This window comes from Grampus griseus (genome assembly GCF_964374135.1).
Source record: "Grampus griseus genome assembly, chromosome: 11".
NCBI lineage: Eukaryota > Metazoa > Chordata > Mammalia > Artiodactyla > Delphinidae > Grampus > Grampus griseus.
In genome coordinates this window covers 33,375,772-33,393,829 of record NC_139005.1, presented here as the reverse complement: position 1 = coordinate 33,393,829, position 18,058 = coordinate 33,375,772, and the positions used below count along the sequence as shown (strand labels likewise).

The 18,058-nt window shown below is 39.5% G+C and overlaps 1 protein-coding gene across 7 annotated transcripts in view; it reads right to left on the bottom strand.

Moving 5' to 3' along the window:
- PPHLN1 (periphilin 1) overlaps positions 1–18,030 on the bottom strand; it is a 144,444-nt gene extending 126,414 nt beyond the window's left edge. For 6 of the 7 annotated variants that reach the window (XM_082665326.1, XM_082665328.1, XM_082665329.1 and 3 more), the window contains exons 1-2: positions 17,948–18,030; positions 3,977–4,068 (exon numbers count right to left, since the gene is read on the bottom strand). In XM_082665326.1, coding sequence (XP_082521452.1) covers positions 3,977–4,048 — 72 coding nt within the window. In that variant the 5' untranslated portion in view covers positions 4,049–4,068; positions 17,948–18,030. Of the gene's footprint in view, positions 1–3,976; positions 4,069–17,485; positions 17,620–17,947 lie in introns of all 7 variants that reach the window. The other variant, XM_082665327.1, reaches the window with a different exon arrangement.
- Positions 18,031–18,058: the final 28 nt, after the last annotated feature.

Below are 18,058 nucleotides of genomic sequence, written 5' to 3'. Positions count from 1 at the left end.
TTTGGTTTCTAATAGTTTTATAATTATATTCAAATATAAGTGGTCTCCTTTAATTCTGTGTATTTTATTTTACAGTTTTAAAAATGCTATTCTAGGGCTTCCCTGGTGGCGCAGTGGTTGAGAGTCCGCCTGCCGATGCGGGGGACACAGGATCGTGCCCCGGTCTGGGAGGATCTCACATGCCGCGGAGCGGCTGGGCCCGTGAGCCATGGCCGCTGAGCCTGCGCGTCTGGAGCCTGTGCTCCGCAACGGGAGAGGCCACAACAGTGAGAGGCCCGCGTACCGGAAAAAAAAAAAAAAAGAAAAAATGCTATTCTAGGAAGAGATCCATAGGTTTCACAACACTGCTAAAGGGATCATGGCACAGAAAAGGTTAAGAACCTATGCTTTTTTAACTAAAATGTAGGTGTAACATAAAAAGCAAAGGGATAATTTTCCAAGAGCCATCAAAGGGGTATAACATATCGAAAGGAAAGGAAGGCTTTAAATTACTAACCATAATAAGACCAAGTTCACCAGAAAAATGTAGTGTCTTGAGTCTTGTGGAGGGGGGATGTGGGAATACAAAAGGATTTATAAAGTAACAGAAGTTGATTGGTGGGGGGGCGGTTGGAGAGACCAATCTAATGGAATTAAAAGAAGAGAGACCAGAGGAATGAACTTGGACAAGTTCTGGGCACATTCCACGCTCCAGAAGGAGAAAAGCAGTCTGGGCTCCTCCCCATCTAGGAGAAACCTAGCAGCCAGAGAACTTAAGGAAGTGAGATTTACCTTTAGGCACTTACAGTTGAGTACATCTAGTCTGATTTTAAGGGCACTTGTGGTAAAAACATACCTCCCTATCTGCTTACCACTGATGAAAATTATGAAAATTGCCTCTGTTTCACTTTTACACACACACAAAAGGTATAAAATGAAAACGTTTGGGTTTGTTTAAATTTTACTACAATATCCTCATTCATTGAGGACTTCCCTCACCTGTCATCTTTACCTCAACTGTCATCATCAGCAACTTCAGTGTTCAGCTACAATCTGACTTTCTTAACTCTGCATACAGGAATCACCTGATGAACTTTTAAACAACACTATTGTCCAGATCTTATCCACAGAGATTATGACTTAATTATCTAGGGACCATTCACTGGTATTTAAGAGCCCTCTAGGTAATGTACAGTGAGGACTGATAGCCCCTAATCTAGATTACTGATCCAAAATCTAACCTCAAAGTTTTGTTGACCTCAACTCCAATAACCTTCATCCACCCTCATTCCCACCACCATATACTGAACTTCAGTCACCCAGAACTGTTCCATCTTGGAAACTCTACATTCCAAAATACTGATTGCTTATCTTTCCACCATACCCTGGTTTTCAACCTCATTAAGCCTTTCCTGTCCCTCAACCCCTTACTTCTTTCAATCCATTGTCCCTCTCATAGCCTTATTCCCTTTCCTAATCAGCCCATTCCATATATCGCCTCAATAATTCTTCAATATCCTTATCTCCCTGGATCCACCATTCATTTTGGAATCTTAAATCAATACAACTTGCTTTCTCTACTCCCAACCTGGGCTACTTAGATAATAAAGTACACAATCCTGCAGATCGGTGCCCCTATAAAATTTAAGGTACATAAGCTTACAGCCCCTCAGCAACAGTCTTTTTAAACATCTCTAGTCAGGAGATACCTACAATGGCTTCAATGGCCTCAAGTCTCCCTCTATCTCCTCCACTTTCAATAGATGATCTTGCCACCACTTACTTGAGAGAAAAATAAAGGCTGTTAGCTATGAGCGCTCTCAAATCCATTCTCACACAGACAATGATAGAGAGGGCCCTACTTATTGGTCTTTATGACACTGATAAACTGATTATTCCCATCTTAAAACTCACTCCTCCCCCAGCATATTTAAGCCAGCTTCCTTGATAAGCAATAACCTCTGGGCAGGTCCCTCAACTTCCAGTTTTAACAGCTCTTTAAGCCAACTCCCACTGCAGTGTGTTCTATCATATAACACAGCATGCACACATAATGCAGAATGGTGTCTTAAAAGTTTTATGTCATAACTTTCCCCATGATTTTATCATGAGCATTTCCCATTGTTCTCTGAAATTATATTTCTGTATATAAATCTCTGTCTACATTTTAAGGCTTCTAAAACACTCTACTACATTCTAGAAATGTACCATTAACACTCAGAATTGTTTTGAAGATTAGGAAGTTGATATATACCTCACTTATAGTAAGTAGGTACTAGTTAAATAGATGGTTACAATAAATTTCCATTTAAAGTAAGTCATCCCCTCTCTAAATTACCTTATTTTATAATTTGGAGCCATGTAAAAGTGTTACATTAAAAAAAAAATCTAATTAGAAAAGAAAAAAAAAAGGCAAACCCCCAAAATCAAAAACAAAGTACGGCTTCCCTGGTGGGGCAGTGGTTAAGAATCGGCCTGCCAATGCAGGGGACACGGGTTCGATCCCTGGCCCAGGAAGATCGCACATGTCGCAGAGCAACTAAGCCCGTGCACCACAACTACTGAGCCTGCACTCTAGAGCCCATGAGCCACTTGAGCCCAGGTGCCACAACTACTGAAGCCTGCGTGCCTAGAGCCCGTGCTCTGCAACAAGAGAAGCCACGACAATGAGAAGCCCGCACAACTCAACGAAGAGTAGCCCCTGCTCACTGCAACTAGAGAAAGCCCGCACACAGCAATGAAGACCCAATACAGCCAAAAATAAAAACAAATAAATAAATTAATTTTAAAAAAAAAAGGTAAAACAAACCCAACTATATATTCAGTTAATGGCATAACCACACAGAAAATTCTTTTAAGTATCCCAAATTTCTAATGGGATATATTTATGGGAGAGTAAGGGACCTAAAAAAATAATTTTTAAAAAATTCATCCCTTTTCCCATCCCTGTGTTAGTCCTACACCTTGTTTATCTATCACTTGTTTGCTCTAGGTAAACTACAAAATAATTCTATCAAGCTGAAAAAATTTTTAAATTGAGATTTTGATTAGAAACATCAAGACTATTAATTAACCTGGAAAGAAATGACATTTTATAATAATTAAGTCTGCCCCTTCTGAAATATGGACGGCCTCTTCATTTTTTCCAACTTAATTCATTTTAGATCAACCCCAAGCTAAGCTGTAACCCAGGCCAGATGACAACCATGAAGATGATATCACTCATTTAAGTGGGTTGTAGGATTTACTTACAAAATATACAAAAAATAACTAACATATAAACTAATATTTGTGCCCTTTGATAGTGTATAATGAATCCATAATATACCCATATACCATCACCATGAGCCCAATCCCTTGGTGCTTAGAATGGGCCTAAGCAAAAGTTTAATAAGATTGACAGCTTCTTGACCTTACCCAAACCCTCCCTTGGGTCTCTATAGAGGATTCTGAGGAGAGAAAGAGAGCATACATACATTCAATAAACAGTGAGCTCCTACTATGTGCCAGGTACTATACACAGTGCTGGGAATACAATAATAAGCAAAACAGCAAGCTCCTTTAGAAAAGAAAAGGACTGGTTCAAAATTACCAATTCCCAGAGCAACAAAGAGACAAGCAGTAGAACAGCAAAGCAGAAACTGCCTACCTCCTCCTACTTTAGAATTTCATATATCCAATTTGCAAACATTTTTAGGAATATAGAAAAACAGGCGACAGCCAATAGTAGGAGCAGGTGCTCAAATATTTCTTTGTTAACTGATGGTCTGAGCTTTATCAAACCTCAAATTTTCTTCACAAATTAACTCCCTTTTAGAAATTTAAGCAAGAAATATAAAATACAAATTTTCTACATAAATAAAATGTTGCCTTTCATTTTCAAACTTTTGACTTTTAAAAGATAAGCTTGATCTATCTACATTTCAACTAGCTTTTGGTAGACAAAATTCACTTGGACACTTGGTTCTGAATTATTCTACAGGTAAGAATAACTTACACTGGGGTGACTTCGAGGAGGTACTCTTTCTCTTGGAGGTCTTTCATAGTCATATCGTCCCTCAGACCACATTTCATCTCTTCTGTAAGCCACTAAAGAATAAAAAAAAAGAAATCAAAGAATAATGGGTTTATGTTACTATGAAATAGTAAAGAAGAAAAGGAAAAAGTAAATGATTACATTCTAATACAGATATTTTCCAGAGATACTTAAGGGAAAAAAAAAAATGTAAGTGACCAAAAGGAAAAAACAATGATTATGGCAATTCTTCAAAACAATTTGAAATTTTCTTAAAAAAAAAAAATGTAATAGAAAGCCCCACCTTCCTTCTATTTCCAAGGCTATTTAAAAGCTTCAAAGACCTTATTCTCATCAACTGTGGGAAGATCCATAAGACCACAGATTTTTCATTCTCATAGAGTAAAAATTAGAAAAGATTCATTTTAATGAACAGTGTAAAAGGCTAATAAGCAAAGCTGGATGGTGTGTACAACAGTAGTTTCAGCTTTTCTACATCCTTGGAGCTTACTGTCTCTTTATGTCCAATGAAGTGTTTTTAACTGAAAAAAATACTAAATAAACACTCCTGTAAAAACACACTCAACAGGACTTCCCTGGTAGCACAGTGGTTGAGAATCCACCTGCCAATGCAGGGGACACGAGTTCAAGCTCTGGTCTGGGAAGATCCCACACACCACAGAGCAACTAAGCCCATGTGCCACAACTACTAAGCCTGCACTCTAGAGCCCGCGAGCCACAACTACTGAAGCCGGCATGCCCCAGAGCCCAAGCTCTGCAACTACTGAGCCTGCGCTCTAGGGCCCGCGTGACGCAACTACTGAGCCCACATGCTGCAACTACTGAAGCCCACGCACCTAGAGCCTGTGCTCCACAACAAGGGAAGCCACCGCAATGAGGCCATGCACCACAACGAAGAGTAGCCCCACTCGACACAACTAGAGAAAGCCTGTGCACAGCAACAAAGACCCAACGCAGCCAAAATAAATAGGAAACCCCCCCCCCACAAAACACACTCAACAAACCCTGAGACAAACCACTCTTGATTTTGTTTTTAATATTATAATCTTATTTTAATGCAGAGGCACCTTCATAAAATTTGAAATTAAAAGTTCTGTCAGCATTTTTCCCATTTGGGATGCAGAGAGAGGCTTCCTACTTTAACAGACAGCTGACATTTTCTGGGTAGAGGGCTAATGCAGTGCATTACAGAGTCCAGATGAAAGAGCATCTGTGAACAGGTAAACAAGGCAAATAAGACAGAAGATGAGAATAGGGTACAGGAAACAGCCCAAAGGTCATTTACATGAAATGGTGATACAGTAATTGAGGGGTTGGCAAATGTTTTTTTAACGGACCAGACAAATATTTTTGGCCCTGCAGATCACAGGTCTCTGTCACGACTACTCAATTTTGGTAGTATAAATGACAGCAGTCATAGGCAATATATATATATGTATGGGTGTGGCCATGTTCCCAAAACATTTTATTTACAAAACCAGGCAGGTGGCCCACAGGGAATAGCTTGACAAGCCCTGGAGTAGATGACAAATGGTTAACAGGGCAGAACTGGGAGAGGGTGAAGTAATCATGGAACAGGTTAGAACTGTGAACCATCCTGATGTGTAGAAGGATGATCATGAGCGAGAAGTGAAAATGGAACAGGTACCAAGTTATGGCCTTTTAGTACATAGAAAATAAGGCAACAAGTCCACATACATAGTCCACAGATCAGTGAAGATGAAAAATATTTCAGAGGAGCCATATGTCAAGAGATTTTTGGTGGTTCTTTCTGATGTAATACTAAGGGGGAAGAAAAAGAAATAGACAATCCATTTCGGCCCCACAGAACTGTAATAGTTTAGGTTAGTTTAGGCTAAGGAAAAAACAAAGACTGGAAGATGAGAGCAATATTTTTTTAACACTATCATAGTAAAATCAATCTTAATTTTCTCTGTACAAACAAACCTATAATATTTTCTAATACAATTAGACCAAATAAAATGAACTAACTAACCAAAGATGCCTAGGGAAATGTTAATTTAAATTACAAATTAGCTTTTAACATTATGCATACATCAACCTGAATTCTAACTCTACAATCAGACATCATTAACAGTGTTATTTCAAAGTAACCAGTCTTTTAGGTAGAAGAACTGATGGAAGCTTAAAAGGAAAAGAAATAGTCAACATGGAAAAGAAATAGTCAACATTGCTTCTCCTCACCTACCTTTACTGAATCCAGGTTTCAGTAAAAGGGTTTCAGTCTAAAGAATGAGTTAGGTTTTATACTACTTAAGATACAGTACACAGAAATAGTAACAGCAACAAACTGAAATCAAATCACAGGAAAAAATCAACAACCCAAAAGAAAAATTGACATATGATATGAAGACAGTTTACAAAAAAGGAAACACAATGGCTCAATCTTTTGAAAAGATGCCCACCTTTCTTCAAAATAAAGAAGATGAAAACTAAAACTATAATGGAGTACCCAAAGCTCTGAAGAAAGCAAACTGTTTTGATGAGAATAAGGAAAGCAACACTCATAATTAATGGAGGAAGTATAATTTGGAATAGACTGGGAACAATTTGACAATATCTATTGAAAATGTTAAATGCACATACGCTTTGACCTGGCAATTCCACTTCTACGTATACTTGTACATGTGCATGGCAAAGACTGAAAGCAACCTAAAATGTCCCTCAGGAGGGTACAGGTTAAATACAGTGCTGTACATTCACATAAAGGAATTCTATGCAAACCATTTCAAAGAAAAATAATCCCATATATAACAATATAGAAAGATTGCGAAGATACACTGCTAAGTAAAAAAGAGCAAAGGGCAATCTAACATGTAGAGTATGCTGACACTCTGGAAGTAAAAAGGCAAGTTATGAATACATATATGCTTTTGCACAGACCAGTTCTGGGAGTGTAAGCAAGAGAACATAACCGTGCCTGCGTCTGGGAAAAATGGGGTGGCTGGAGTATAGGAGGGTAAATATTTTCACTGCATGTTTTATACATCTTATTATCTATTATAAAAATAAGAAACTGTTTTTAAAGGTCCTGAAAAATCATTCAATAAGTATAATGTGTCAATTGATGGCAAAAATTATGACTATAAATTAATGAACTAAAGGAGAACATAAGGAAAAGTAAGATTTTATAATTAATGAGAAACAAAAATAAACTACAAGAATTCTAAAGAAATCCTATATAGTTTCTTAACTAGATACAGCAATAAAATACTGAAATCTACTGGCTGCCCACAAAGAATGTATGAATAATTACTATACTACTTACTTGAGTCTCTTCAGGAATCAAATTTAAAGTTTTCAACAATCTCCTGTAGGTGGGCGGGAAAATACAGACATAAGGATTTGTGTCTGTATGTACGAATGGAGAAAAATAACTAAACCTTCATATTTGTATAAATAAAACTCTCAAAATAAAAAATTATGCGCCTTAATAAGCAAGACTCCCTTCAAACACATCTTTGAAAATAGAAGATATTACTTTGACCACCAGAGGCCACTCAAGTTTCGTAAGAACAACAAAATTACATCAAGAAGACTTCTAGTCCTAACTTTGCCAGCTGAGAGCTGGACAGGGCATAACTCTTATCCTTTCTCTGAAAGGATTGCACTAGATGTTTAAGTCATTTTTACCTAGAATATTAAAAACACTAGCTTTAAAATACCTCACATATTGAAAGAAAATCTGGCATCCTCAGTCTGGAAAACGCTACAGTTTTATATTGGCAATAAATGGTCCCAAGTTCAAAAGTAATCCCAATATCAAACCAGTAATCATTGACTCATCAAAGAACACCAAACTTATTAGGTATAAGTTTAATGGAGAACTTTTAATGACTTTCTCTTAAAATATACAAAGTACACTGAGCAGGCTTAGGTAAAATTTAAAAAAAAAAAAAGGGCATGTACGATTAACAAAGGAAATTCCAAGTATTTCAAATATTCTTACGTTTGAAAAAAAAGTGACTCCAAATCTACTCAAGGCTGTAGCCCTACCTACCACTTTACATGAAATTCAAAGGATAGAGGAGTGGGTCTACTAGAAAGACTAGGGTCACCTAATTGCTTTATAGAAATTTTGAGAAGTGCCTCACTAGCTGAGTGCAGAAATAAGACTGTATTTTTAGTCTTAAATTTATAGGTCACTCCTGATCTAGTTGCCTTTTTCTGCTTGGCAGTTTGGAAGACAAATAGCAAAAATTTTATTGCAATTACCTCACAGTATTTCTACTTTAATTAATAAATCCACAGCTTACAGAAGCTAAAAAAAAAAAGCAGCAAAGAAAGTAACAGTATTTAATTTTGATGAAAACCTAGCAATTGGAAACAAAGCTGCTAGAACAAGGCAAAAAACAGAAACATAATCATACAGAAAGTCAAAATAGCACTGTCTAGAATATACATCATCAAGAGACAAGAGGCCAATTAAATTCAGTTGTGGAAGAGCTAAATGTAAGCAAATGAATCAGAGTTAAAATCCAGAGACAGAGAAAAAACCTAAATAAAAGCAAACTTATCTGATGGGGAGTCATTGTTTAATAGGTATGTTGTTTCAGTTTGGGAAGATGAAAAGCATTGGGTGGTGGTGATGGTTGCACAACAGTGTGAATGTAAATACTTAACACCACTGAACTGTACGCTTAAATGGTTAAAAAGGAAAATTTTATGTATATTTTACCACAATTAAAAAAATTTTTTTAACGTGAGTTTATCTGGCACCAGCTGACTTTGCTGAATGTAACAATCACTTCTGTAAGGCATCAATCTGTATTTTGAACTTAATTTCTACTAGAAACAGAGAGCATCCACAGAACAGCAAGATATTACACTACTGTTACCAAAATTTCAATTCCTATAGTTAATCCTATGACAACTTTGCATATTTGACTTCATATCTGATGATGCCCCAATGGAATATTCACCTTACCTGGAGCTACAGAAATCTCAGTTTCAAACAAAAATGTTTAGTAAATAAGGTAAATTTTCTTTTACCTTAAAAAGTTGACAATTTTTAAAGATCTTAATTTAAAATTTCGATTACTGTAAATATAGGAATAATTTTATAAAAGGAAGTTAGTTTCCTTTACAAATAACAAATAAATTGCTTACATGTCTATATTACAATGATTAAATAGAAATATTAGGCTATAAAGTAATCTCATAATCAATTATTTCATTTTTAAGTTACCTCTTACCAGTGAGTATACTGAAATATTAATATCTTTACAGAATCTGCAGGTATTCAGTTTTTAAATGTACTCTTACCATACTTATTGCTTTTACAAAACAGCAATATCAGAATATAATTCTTTATTCTATCCAAATTACTGTGTATTTTCAGAATAAGAACATAAAAATAGTAGAACACAATGTAATGGTGAAATTAAACAGAACTTGGTGTAGCAAAATAATTACACCTACTAGTAGAAAACACCCCAAAAAATCAAACACCACTGATAAGGCCCATGCCAAATTATTAAACTTCTTTTATCTTTAAGAAACCTAGACTACCAAGGGGGAAGGGGGGTGTGGGATGAATTGGGAGATTGGGATTGAAATATATACACTACTGATACTATGTATTAAATAGATAACTAATGGGAACTTACTGTATAGCACAGGGAACTCTATTCAGTGCTCTGTGGTGACCTAAATGGGAAGGAAAACCAAAAAAGAGGGGATATATGTGTACATATAGCTGATTCACTTTGCTGTATAGTAGAAACTAACATAGCATTGTAAAGCAACTATACTCCAATAAAAATTAATTTTAAAAAAAGAAGTCTATATAATTGGGGAAGGCAGTAATATAAATAGACGATTCCATATGCAACCCTGTACTGTTAGTAAAACAAAACAGAAGACACAGTTTGATGATTACATACGAAAGAAAGAACATTGGGCTGTAAAGAAGATTGGCTTTAAGCCAGATCTTTAATTAAAACAACAGAAAAGGGAAAAGGTATTAGAGCAGGAGGATATAACGAAGGTACTATAGGATAATAAGGGAAGAATATGCTAATATCACCTTGAATTCAAAGAATCTTTTTTGTAACTTTCAAAGGGCTTTAAAATAACTGATGAGAATGGCCATCATCAAAAAATCTAGAAACAATAAATGCTGGAGAGGGTGTGGAGAAAAGGGAACACTGGCACTGCTGGTGGGAATGTGAATTGGTACAGCCACTATGGAGAACAGTATGGAGTTTCCTTAAAAAACTACAAATAGGGCTTCCCTGGTGGCGCAGTGGTTGAGAGTCCGCCTGCCGATGCAGGGGACATGGGTTCGTGCCCTGGTCCGGGAAGATCCCACACGCCGTGGAGCGGCTGGGCCCGTGAGCCATGGCCGCTGAGCCTGCGCGTCTGGAGCCTGTGCTCCGCAACGGGAGAGGCCACAACAGTGAGAGGCCCACGTACCCCCAAAAAAAACAAAAAAAAAAACTACAAATAGAACTACCATATGACCCAGCAATCTCACTACTGGGCATATACCCTGAGAAAACCATAATTCAAAAAGAGTCATGTACCAAAATGTTCATTGCAGCTCTATTTACAATAGCCAGGAGATGGAAGCAACCTAAGTGTCTGTCATCGGATGAATGGATAAAGAAGATGTGGCACATATATACAATAGAATATTACTCAGCCATAAAAAGAAACGAAATTGAGTTATTTGTAGTGAGGTGGATGGACCTAGAGCCTGTCATACAGAGTGAAGTAAGTCAGAAAGAGAAAGACAAATACCATATGCTAACACATATATATGGAATCTAAGAAAAAAAAATGTCATGAAGAACCTAGGGGTAAGATGGGAATAAAGACACAGACCTACTAGAGAATGGACTTGAGGATACGGGGAGGGGGAAGGGTAAGCTGTGACAAAGTGAGAGAGTGGCAGGGACACATATACACTACCAAACGTAAAATAGCTAATGGGAAGCAGCCGCATAGCACAGGGAGATCAGCTCGGTGCTTTGTGACCACCTAGAGGGGTGGGATAGGGAGGGTGGGAGGCAGGGAGACACAAGAGGGAAGAGATATGGGAACATATGTATATGTATAACCGATTCACTTTGTTACAGAGCAGAAACTAACACACCATTGTAAAGCAATTATCCTCCAATAAAGATGTAAAATAAATAAATAAATAAAATAAAATAACTGATGAGTACAGTAACCTTATGATTAGCGGCACATGTTTATGACATTATCCAGATTTAGGCTATTGACCAGTTCTGCAACTGAAGCCAGTCAGCTAAATTTAAACTAAGGTGCTCTGACTCCCAGTGAAGTGATCATGTTACTTACCCTGTCATCACTTCACTAATCTCCTCCCATTAGGGAAGTATCAGAAGTACTCCAGTAAAGTTCTCTGATCCAACACCGTATGAAAACTGAATACAACTGAAAAATGGAAGGACCCCTCTACATGACAATTAAGCAGAGAATAGAATTAGAATTCAGTGTGGGGAATGTAGGCTTCATTTAGAAGTTTGCTAATAACTGGTCGTAGATTACAAAAAATCTCATTCTCTTATGCCATATTCAATAGAGTACGTTTAATATACCATCATGGTATATTTATGTCCAGGAAGAAATAAGCTTTCTTAGAGCATTCCATTGAGCTACCCAACCACTGTCATGTTAGCTTCAATTGAGGGCGAAGATGACACGGAGGACTTGAATTCTCGGTAAGAGTAGCCTGGAAATTGAGAAACTGGAAAGTCACAGGCAATATTCTTCTGTCAAACTATTCATGCTTTGAATCCACAGGCAAGGCAACAGAGAAAGATCCATTTTTCATTTTATCTAAAAGGTTATAATAGCAGCTTAGACTACAGAGAAACTCTGTACATTGCTCTAGCCAGCTTCCAGTATTAAATACACACAGGAGAAATAGCTTTCCCTCCTTCCCAAATGCATTCCTTTCACTCTTTATATTCATTCAGTAACTATTTTGATAGCAAACCATGGTTAGCAATTAGGTCACATTTGACCTCATGCTTTAGATGAGCCATAGGCCTTCACACTGGCAACTGCCCACCCAGGATGCTTTTCTCCAGGTATCTGCATGGTTAAACCCTTCAATGTCACCTCCAATGTCTTCTTAATGTCATTTTTCTACCAGATCCCCCTAATCTTGCTACTTTTTTCACAGCATTAATCATCTAAGATACTATATAACTTTGATGTAAATTATTGGTCCCTTGCTACTAGGAATGTGAACTATATGAAAGCAGGGATCTCTACATTGTTCATTGATTAATATTAAGCACCTAGAATAATTTGCACAACGTATGTGCTCAGTATTCATGGAGTAAATCTATTAAAGCTGGTAACATGCCCCCTCTGGATAAATGATTCCCACATCTCCACTTCCTTTCAAGAGGATATCTCACAGCACCTCCAACTCAATATGCCAGAACAGCTCTTCACACTTCTCAGAAAACTGCTTTATCTCCTGTTTTCCCCATTTTGGTCAATGACACTATATCAGATACCCAAAGGCCCAAATCAGAAACCTGAGTCACACAAGACCCAAAACTTTTCATATCTAAGTAACTAAATCCAGGTATATCTACCATCTCAATATATAAGGTACATGTACTTCCACTTCCTGAACCCAGCTACCACTGTCTTTGTTCATATGCTCTTAATCTAGCCATTGGACTCTCTAACAGTAAAACACTGGTCTCCTTGCTTCTGATGTCATCTCTTCCACTCAGCAAACTACAGCCAGAGTGTTCATTCTGATAAGACACCTGATTTAAAAATCTCAGTTATTCCCCATATCCCAAAGAATGAAGTCTCAGCCTAAACTTGAAAAAGCTTATTTATGACCTTGCTCCTACCATTCCAGCTTCACCTCCTACCAATTCCCCAACAGCCTCCAGAACCTCCAGACATAACAAACTACATCCTGTTCTGCAAGTGTGCCACTATTTCTCACCACCATATCATGGCATGCTTTTCTCCTGCCTAGAATATCTTTCTTCTACTTATTTGCCTTCACCCTCTGCCTAGTGCTATATAACATTACATTCAATTTACTTTCCTTCCTCTCCTCCCTCCCAATCTAAACACCACTGCAAAGGCAACGAATGTGTACCTTTCTTATTCCTGTTGCTTAGCACAGTAAAGGTACTTATTAAATACTGATCAAATAAATATATTATTCATATGACCACTACATGAGCCATTCTGAAGAACCTAAATAATAGTTTGTACCTTTTGGTTACTCAGAAAACTTCCAATGAGCACTATTAGATTATGGCTCCTATTACACTTCTCATGACACTAATGCCACTTCATTTTTGAGCAAAAGGTACCAATGAGAATCCTTTAGCTCTAGCACCTAAAGCAGTGATTCTCAACCCTGTCTGCACATTAGAATCATCTAAAGAGCTTTAAAAAAAAATACTAATGCCTAGGTCTTGTCCTCTGAAATCCCTATACAGTTGCCTGGGACATTTTTTTTTAATCTTAAACTTATCTTAGGATGAGATCCATTGATGTTAAAGCAAGGTAAACATATTCCTGATATCCTAAATTAAAACAAGAAGTTTTTAAGTATAGACTTGAACCTAAAAATTACATAATACTACTTCTACTTGAAAATGTTTAAAATTCCAGACATCTAAAACAAAAATGAATTTTAGAATATAGTTAAAGTCTGTGAAGAAAAAAAATAACATTGGATGTCAATTAAAATGGTCAAAATAAAGAATCCACAGGAATTAATCATTGTTCAGTGCCCAGGGAGAGATAAATGCAGGCAATGATACTTTAAAAAAAGCCAAGAAAATTTAAATATAATCTTGAGAGAGTGCTTAAGTGTGGGTGAACAACAGTCAATGGTAGAATCCAAGAAAACAGAAAGGAATTGGGGAAGATAAAACGTCCATGAGAAAGATACAAAGTACCAGGGCAGAAGACTGGCATTGCAAAGGAGTGGGAAATGAGCCTGCATAGGTATTCAACAAGCTTTCATTTCCTCCCCTGAAGTAGATATTATCCCTCCCATTCCAGAAAAAAAACCACAGAGGCTCTGAAAAGCTCAAATCTCAGAGGCATACGGAGCGTGGAATCAGACTCAGGCCTGTATGACTTTAAAAACCAAGCCCTTTCCACCATATCACCTTGCTTCACAAAGCAAACAGGCAAGAACAGAGAAAACAAAATTCAAGGGCATTAAATGGCACAACAAAGCAAAAAAACAGGGACCTGCCTGGTGGCACAGTGGTTAAGAATCTGCCTGCCAATGCAGGAAACATGGGTTCGAGCCCTGGTCCGGGAAGATCCTACATGCCGCAAAGCAACTAAGCCCCTGTGCCACAACTACTGAGTTTGCATGCTGCAACTACTGAAACCCGTGTGCCTAAAGCCCGTGCTCTGCAACAAGAGAAGCCACGAAAATGAGAAGCCCGCGCACCACAACGAAGAGTAGCCCCCGCTCACTGCAACTAGAGAAAGCCCACGCAACAACGAAGACCCAACGCAGCCAAAAATAAATAAATTTTAAAAAAATAAAGATACATGTCAACTAAATACTTAAGAAAAAAAATGCGAAAAACTAGAGGAGGAGCTCCCTGTAGGCTTTTAAACCTAGAAATAAGGTGAGGGGAAAAAATGTCATTCCAAATGACATTAACCTGGCAGTATACAGGAAGGACTGAAGGTGAAGAGGCTAGAGGAAAGGAGATCGCTGATTGCTTCATAATGAACAATAGACCTTAGTACTATTAAAGCACTGCATTCTTTAGTAGTTTTACAAGTTACTTGACTTTTCACTGCTTTAAGGAAACTTCTTTTATGTAAGTATTAAATACTTAGTAGTAGATTATTGTTCATCATAAGTGATCAAGTAACAGAAATTACTCAAATAGGCAAAGTTTGTGTGTAATATTTTCAAATCTACATCTCATTTCACATCTGGATGGAGTTTACAGTCTTTAGTGGTCAGCCTCCTTCCAGTCTTTTACCCTCCATTTCACCCTTAAAAAAGGATACTCAGGGCTTCCCTGGTGGCACAGTGGTTGAGAGTCCGCCTGCCGATGCAGAGGACACGGGTTCGTGCCCCGGCCCGGGAGGATCCCACATGCCGCGGAGCGGCTGGGCCCGTGAGCCATGGCCGCTGAGCCTGCGCGTCCGGAGCCTGTGCTCCGCAACGGGAGAGGCCACAACAGTGAGAGGCCCGCGTACCGCAAAAAAAAAAAAAAAAAAAAAAAAAAGGATACTCAATTAACTTTGCTAATATGTCATTCATATTTGAAGTTTCCCTGATCAAGAACCCAAACAGTTTCTTATTAATTAACTGTAACAAATCCAAACATCTCTGCCCTTTACATGCCCCCTTCTACCATCTCACCTAAACTTCTGTTCTCTCGGAAAGGATCATTCATGCCTTCCTCCTCACTGGGTCACAAAGTAACAAACACTACCCTGGAATTGTCTTATTTCCCAAACCACAATACCTCTTTCCATTCTCTCACTCAACTTCCAAACATCCAGAGGCCCAGTTCAAAATCTATTATTCTCCAGAAAGCCCATTTCTGAACCCTACAACACTTACAAAAGATTCCATATCAATGGCTGCGAAGCCCACGTGTGACTTATGTTTGGCCCAGGTTTCTTTTTTTTTTTTTTTTTTCGGTACGCGGGCCTCTCACTGTTGTGGCCTCTCCCGTTGCGGAGCACAGGCTCCAGACGCGCAGGCTCAGCGGCCATTGCTCACGGGCCCAGCCGCTCCACGGCATCTGGGATCTTCCCGGACCGGGGCACGAACCCGTGTCCCCTGAATCGGCAGGCGGACTCTCAACCACTGTGCCACCAGGGAAGCCCCAAGTTTCTTTTTTCTTTTTTAATAAAACTTTAGTCCATTGACCACACTTAAAAACTGGAAGATAACCCTTTAAGAAACTATATTTCCAACTTTCCTTGAAAAGGCTGGACACTCTGGCAACGCTGGGATCACACAGTCACACAGCCACACAGCCACAATCAGCTGTAGCTGAGTAGCAGCTGACGTCTTTTGAAAGATTTTTACATTTTGTTTGTTTGTTTTTGTTTGTTTGTTTTGCGGTACGCGGGCCTCTCACTGCTGTGGCCTCTCCCGTTGCGGAGCACAGGCTCCGGACACACAGGCTCAGCGGCCATGGCTCACGGGCCCAGCCGCTCCACGGCACGTGGGATCTTCCCGGACCGGGGCACGAACCCGCATCCCCTGCATCGGCAGGCGTACTCTCAACCACTGCGCCACCAGGGAAGCCCAGATTTTTACATTTTAAAGTCAGGAGATGACATCAACCGCCTGACTTCTGAGGCTGTATCTGCAGCAACTGCAATGATTCAAGAAATACTTGACTGCCTATTAGGCACTGGAGTTACAAAAGTAAACAAGACAAACAGTCCCTCCCCAAAAGCCTAGCTTAGTAGCACAGACAAAGAGATAAACAATCAGGATACATCCTATAAGTGCTACTAAAAGGGAAGTAGAGGGCACTTAGCACACAGCAAGGGTACCTAATTCTGTCTACGGAAAGTCAGGGAACACCCCCTCAGAGAAATTGACTAAACTGAGATCTTTAGCAGGTATAGGAATTATCCAGAAAAAGGTAGGGTAAGGATCAGGAAAATCAAAGAACTTTTGCAAAGACGATGCCTGAAGAAAAAAGCATTAAGAAAGTGAAATCAGTTCCATATGGCAAGAGCCATGACCCGCCCACAAACGCAGGTGTCAAAAGAAAGGGCTCAATTGAAAGGGCTGGAGGGAAAAAAACAAGTGTTAGTTAGGGTCAGGAGACGTAAGAAAATTTCCATAAAGAGGCTGAATAAGTAAAAGTTTGTTAAGCAAGGAAGAAAGGTTTCAGAGAGCCCAGTTGTTGTGTTGAGGGGTGAAATGTGGAAGAAAAGTAAGGAGAAGCAGTGAAAGCCTAAATCAAGGCAGAGGGAGCGAGCATAAAGCAGCACGGGGATGGGGGTGTAGCATAGAAGACCAAAGGGGCTTACATCTTGGACGGTAACCAAGGATAACAGGGATGTGAAGCATGGCAGTTTTGGCTGGCCACAAGTTTGCCAAGAGAATTAGTCCCAACGGTCCCCTGGTGGACGCGGAGGCATTCGGGCCTCTCAAAATTCTGCTGCGCCCTGGCTGGATTGCACTTCCGTCTCTCTAGAAGACATCGGCTTCAGTCTGGATTGATTGTGCAGGCTCCAGGAGAGGCTCTGAGCTCCAGGCTGCTGGCACGCAGGCTCCCAGGGAGTGATTAGAGGCCTGGTCTGTGTGTGCTGGTTGGTAGAAGTTAAGTATAAACTACCTTGCATTATTTTCTGTTTTTTTCTGTCGGAATGATGGGCTTGTTTACAGCCACTTGGGGAAAAAGCAGTGTGTGCCCATTACAGATTTACAGGAAGAAAAAAGGTGCCAAGAAAGTTAACATGTGTCCATACCAATATTCAGGATGAGTCATTCTGTGAATCCGAGTCTCCCCAGGTTGACCTTGTCTCCCCAACGAGACTGAGATATCCTCCAGAAAAGGACCGCTTTACACTTTTTTGTAGCTGCCGAAGTGCCTATAACCGAACTGGGTACGTCGAACACATTCAGTAAATTTACCGACTTACTAACTGACCTCGGCTCACTGAAGTCACCTAGTTCAGTCCTCTTTTTGCATATTACGATGCTAAAGAGAAGCGAACCTGTATCACAGACTCAACACTTTCCTTTATTCCAAACTCCGCTGCGTCTCTCCACCCTCAACCGCAGGAGCAGAATCGTTGCACGATTCAAATGCAGCGGGAAACTCCAGGTTCCGCCGCGGAAAGGCCTGCCCGCCCGCGCACTCCCCTCTCCCCGGTGTAGCAGCCCGTGCCCGTCCCCGTCCACCTCTCGGAAAGGTAAAACGCGCTCACCGACTCTGGGCCGCCGGGAGACCCCGTAAACGTAGTCGTTCACTCGTCGCAGCGCTTCCAGGGAGGCACTTCCGGCGCGCGCGATGACGTCGGCAAAAGCGCCCGCCCCTA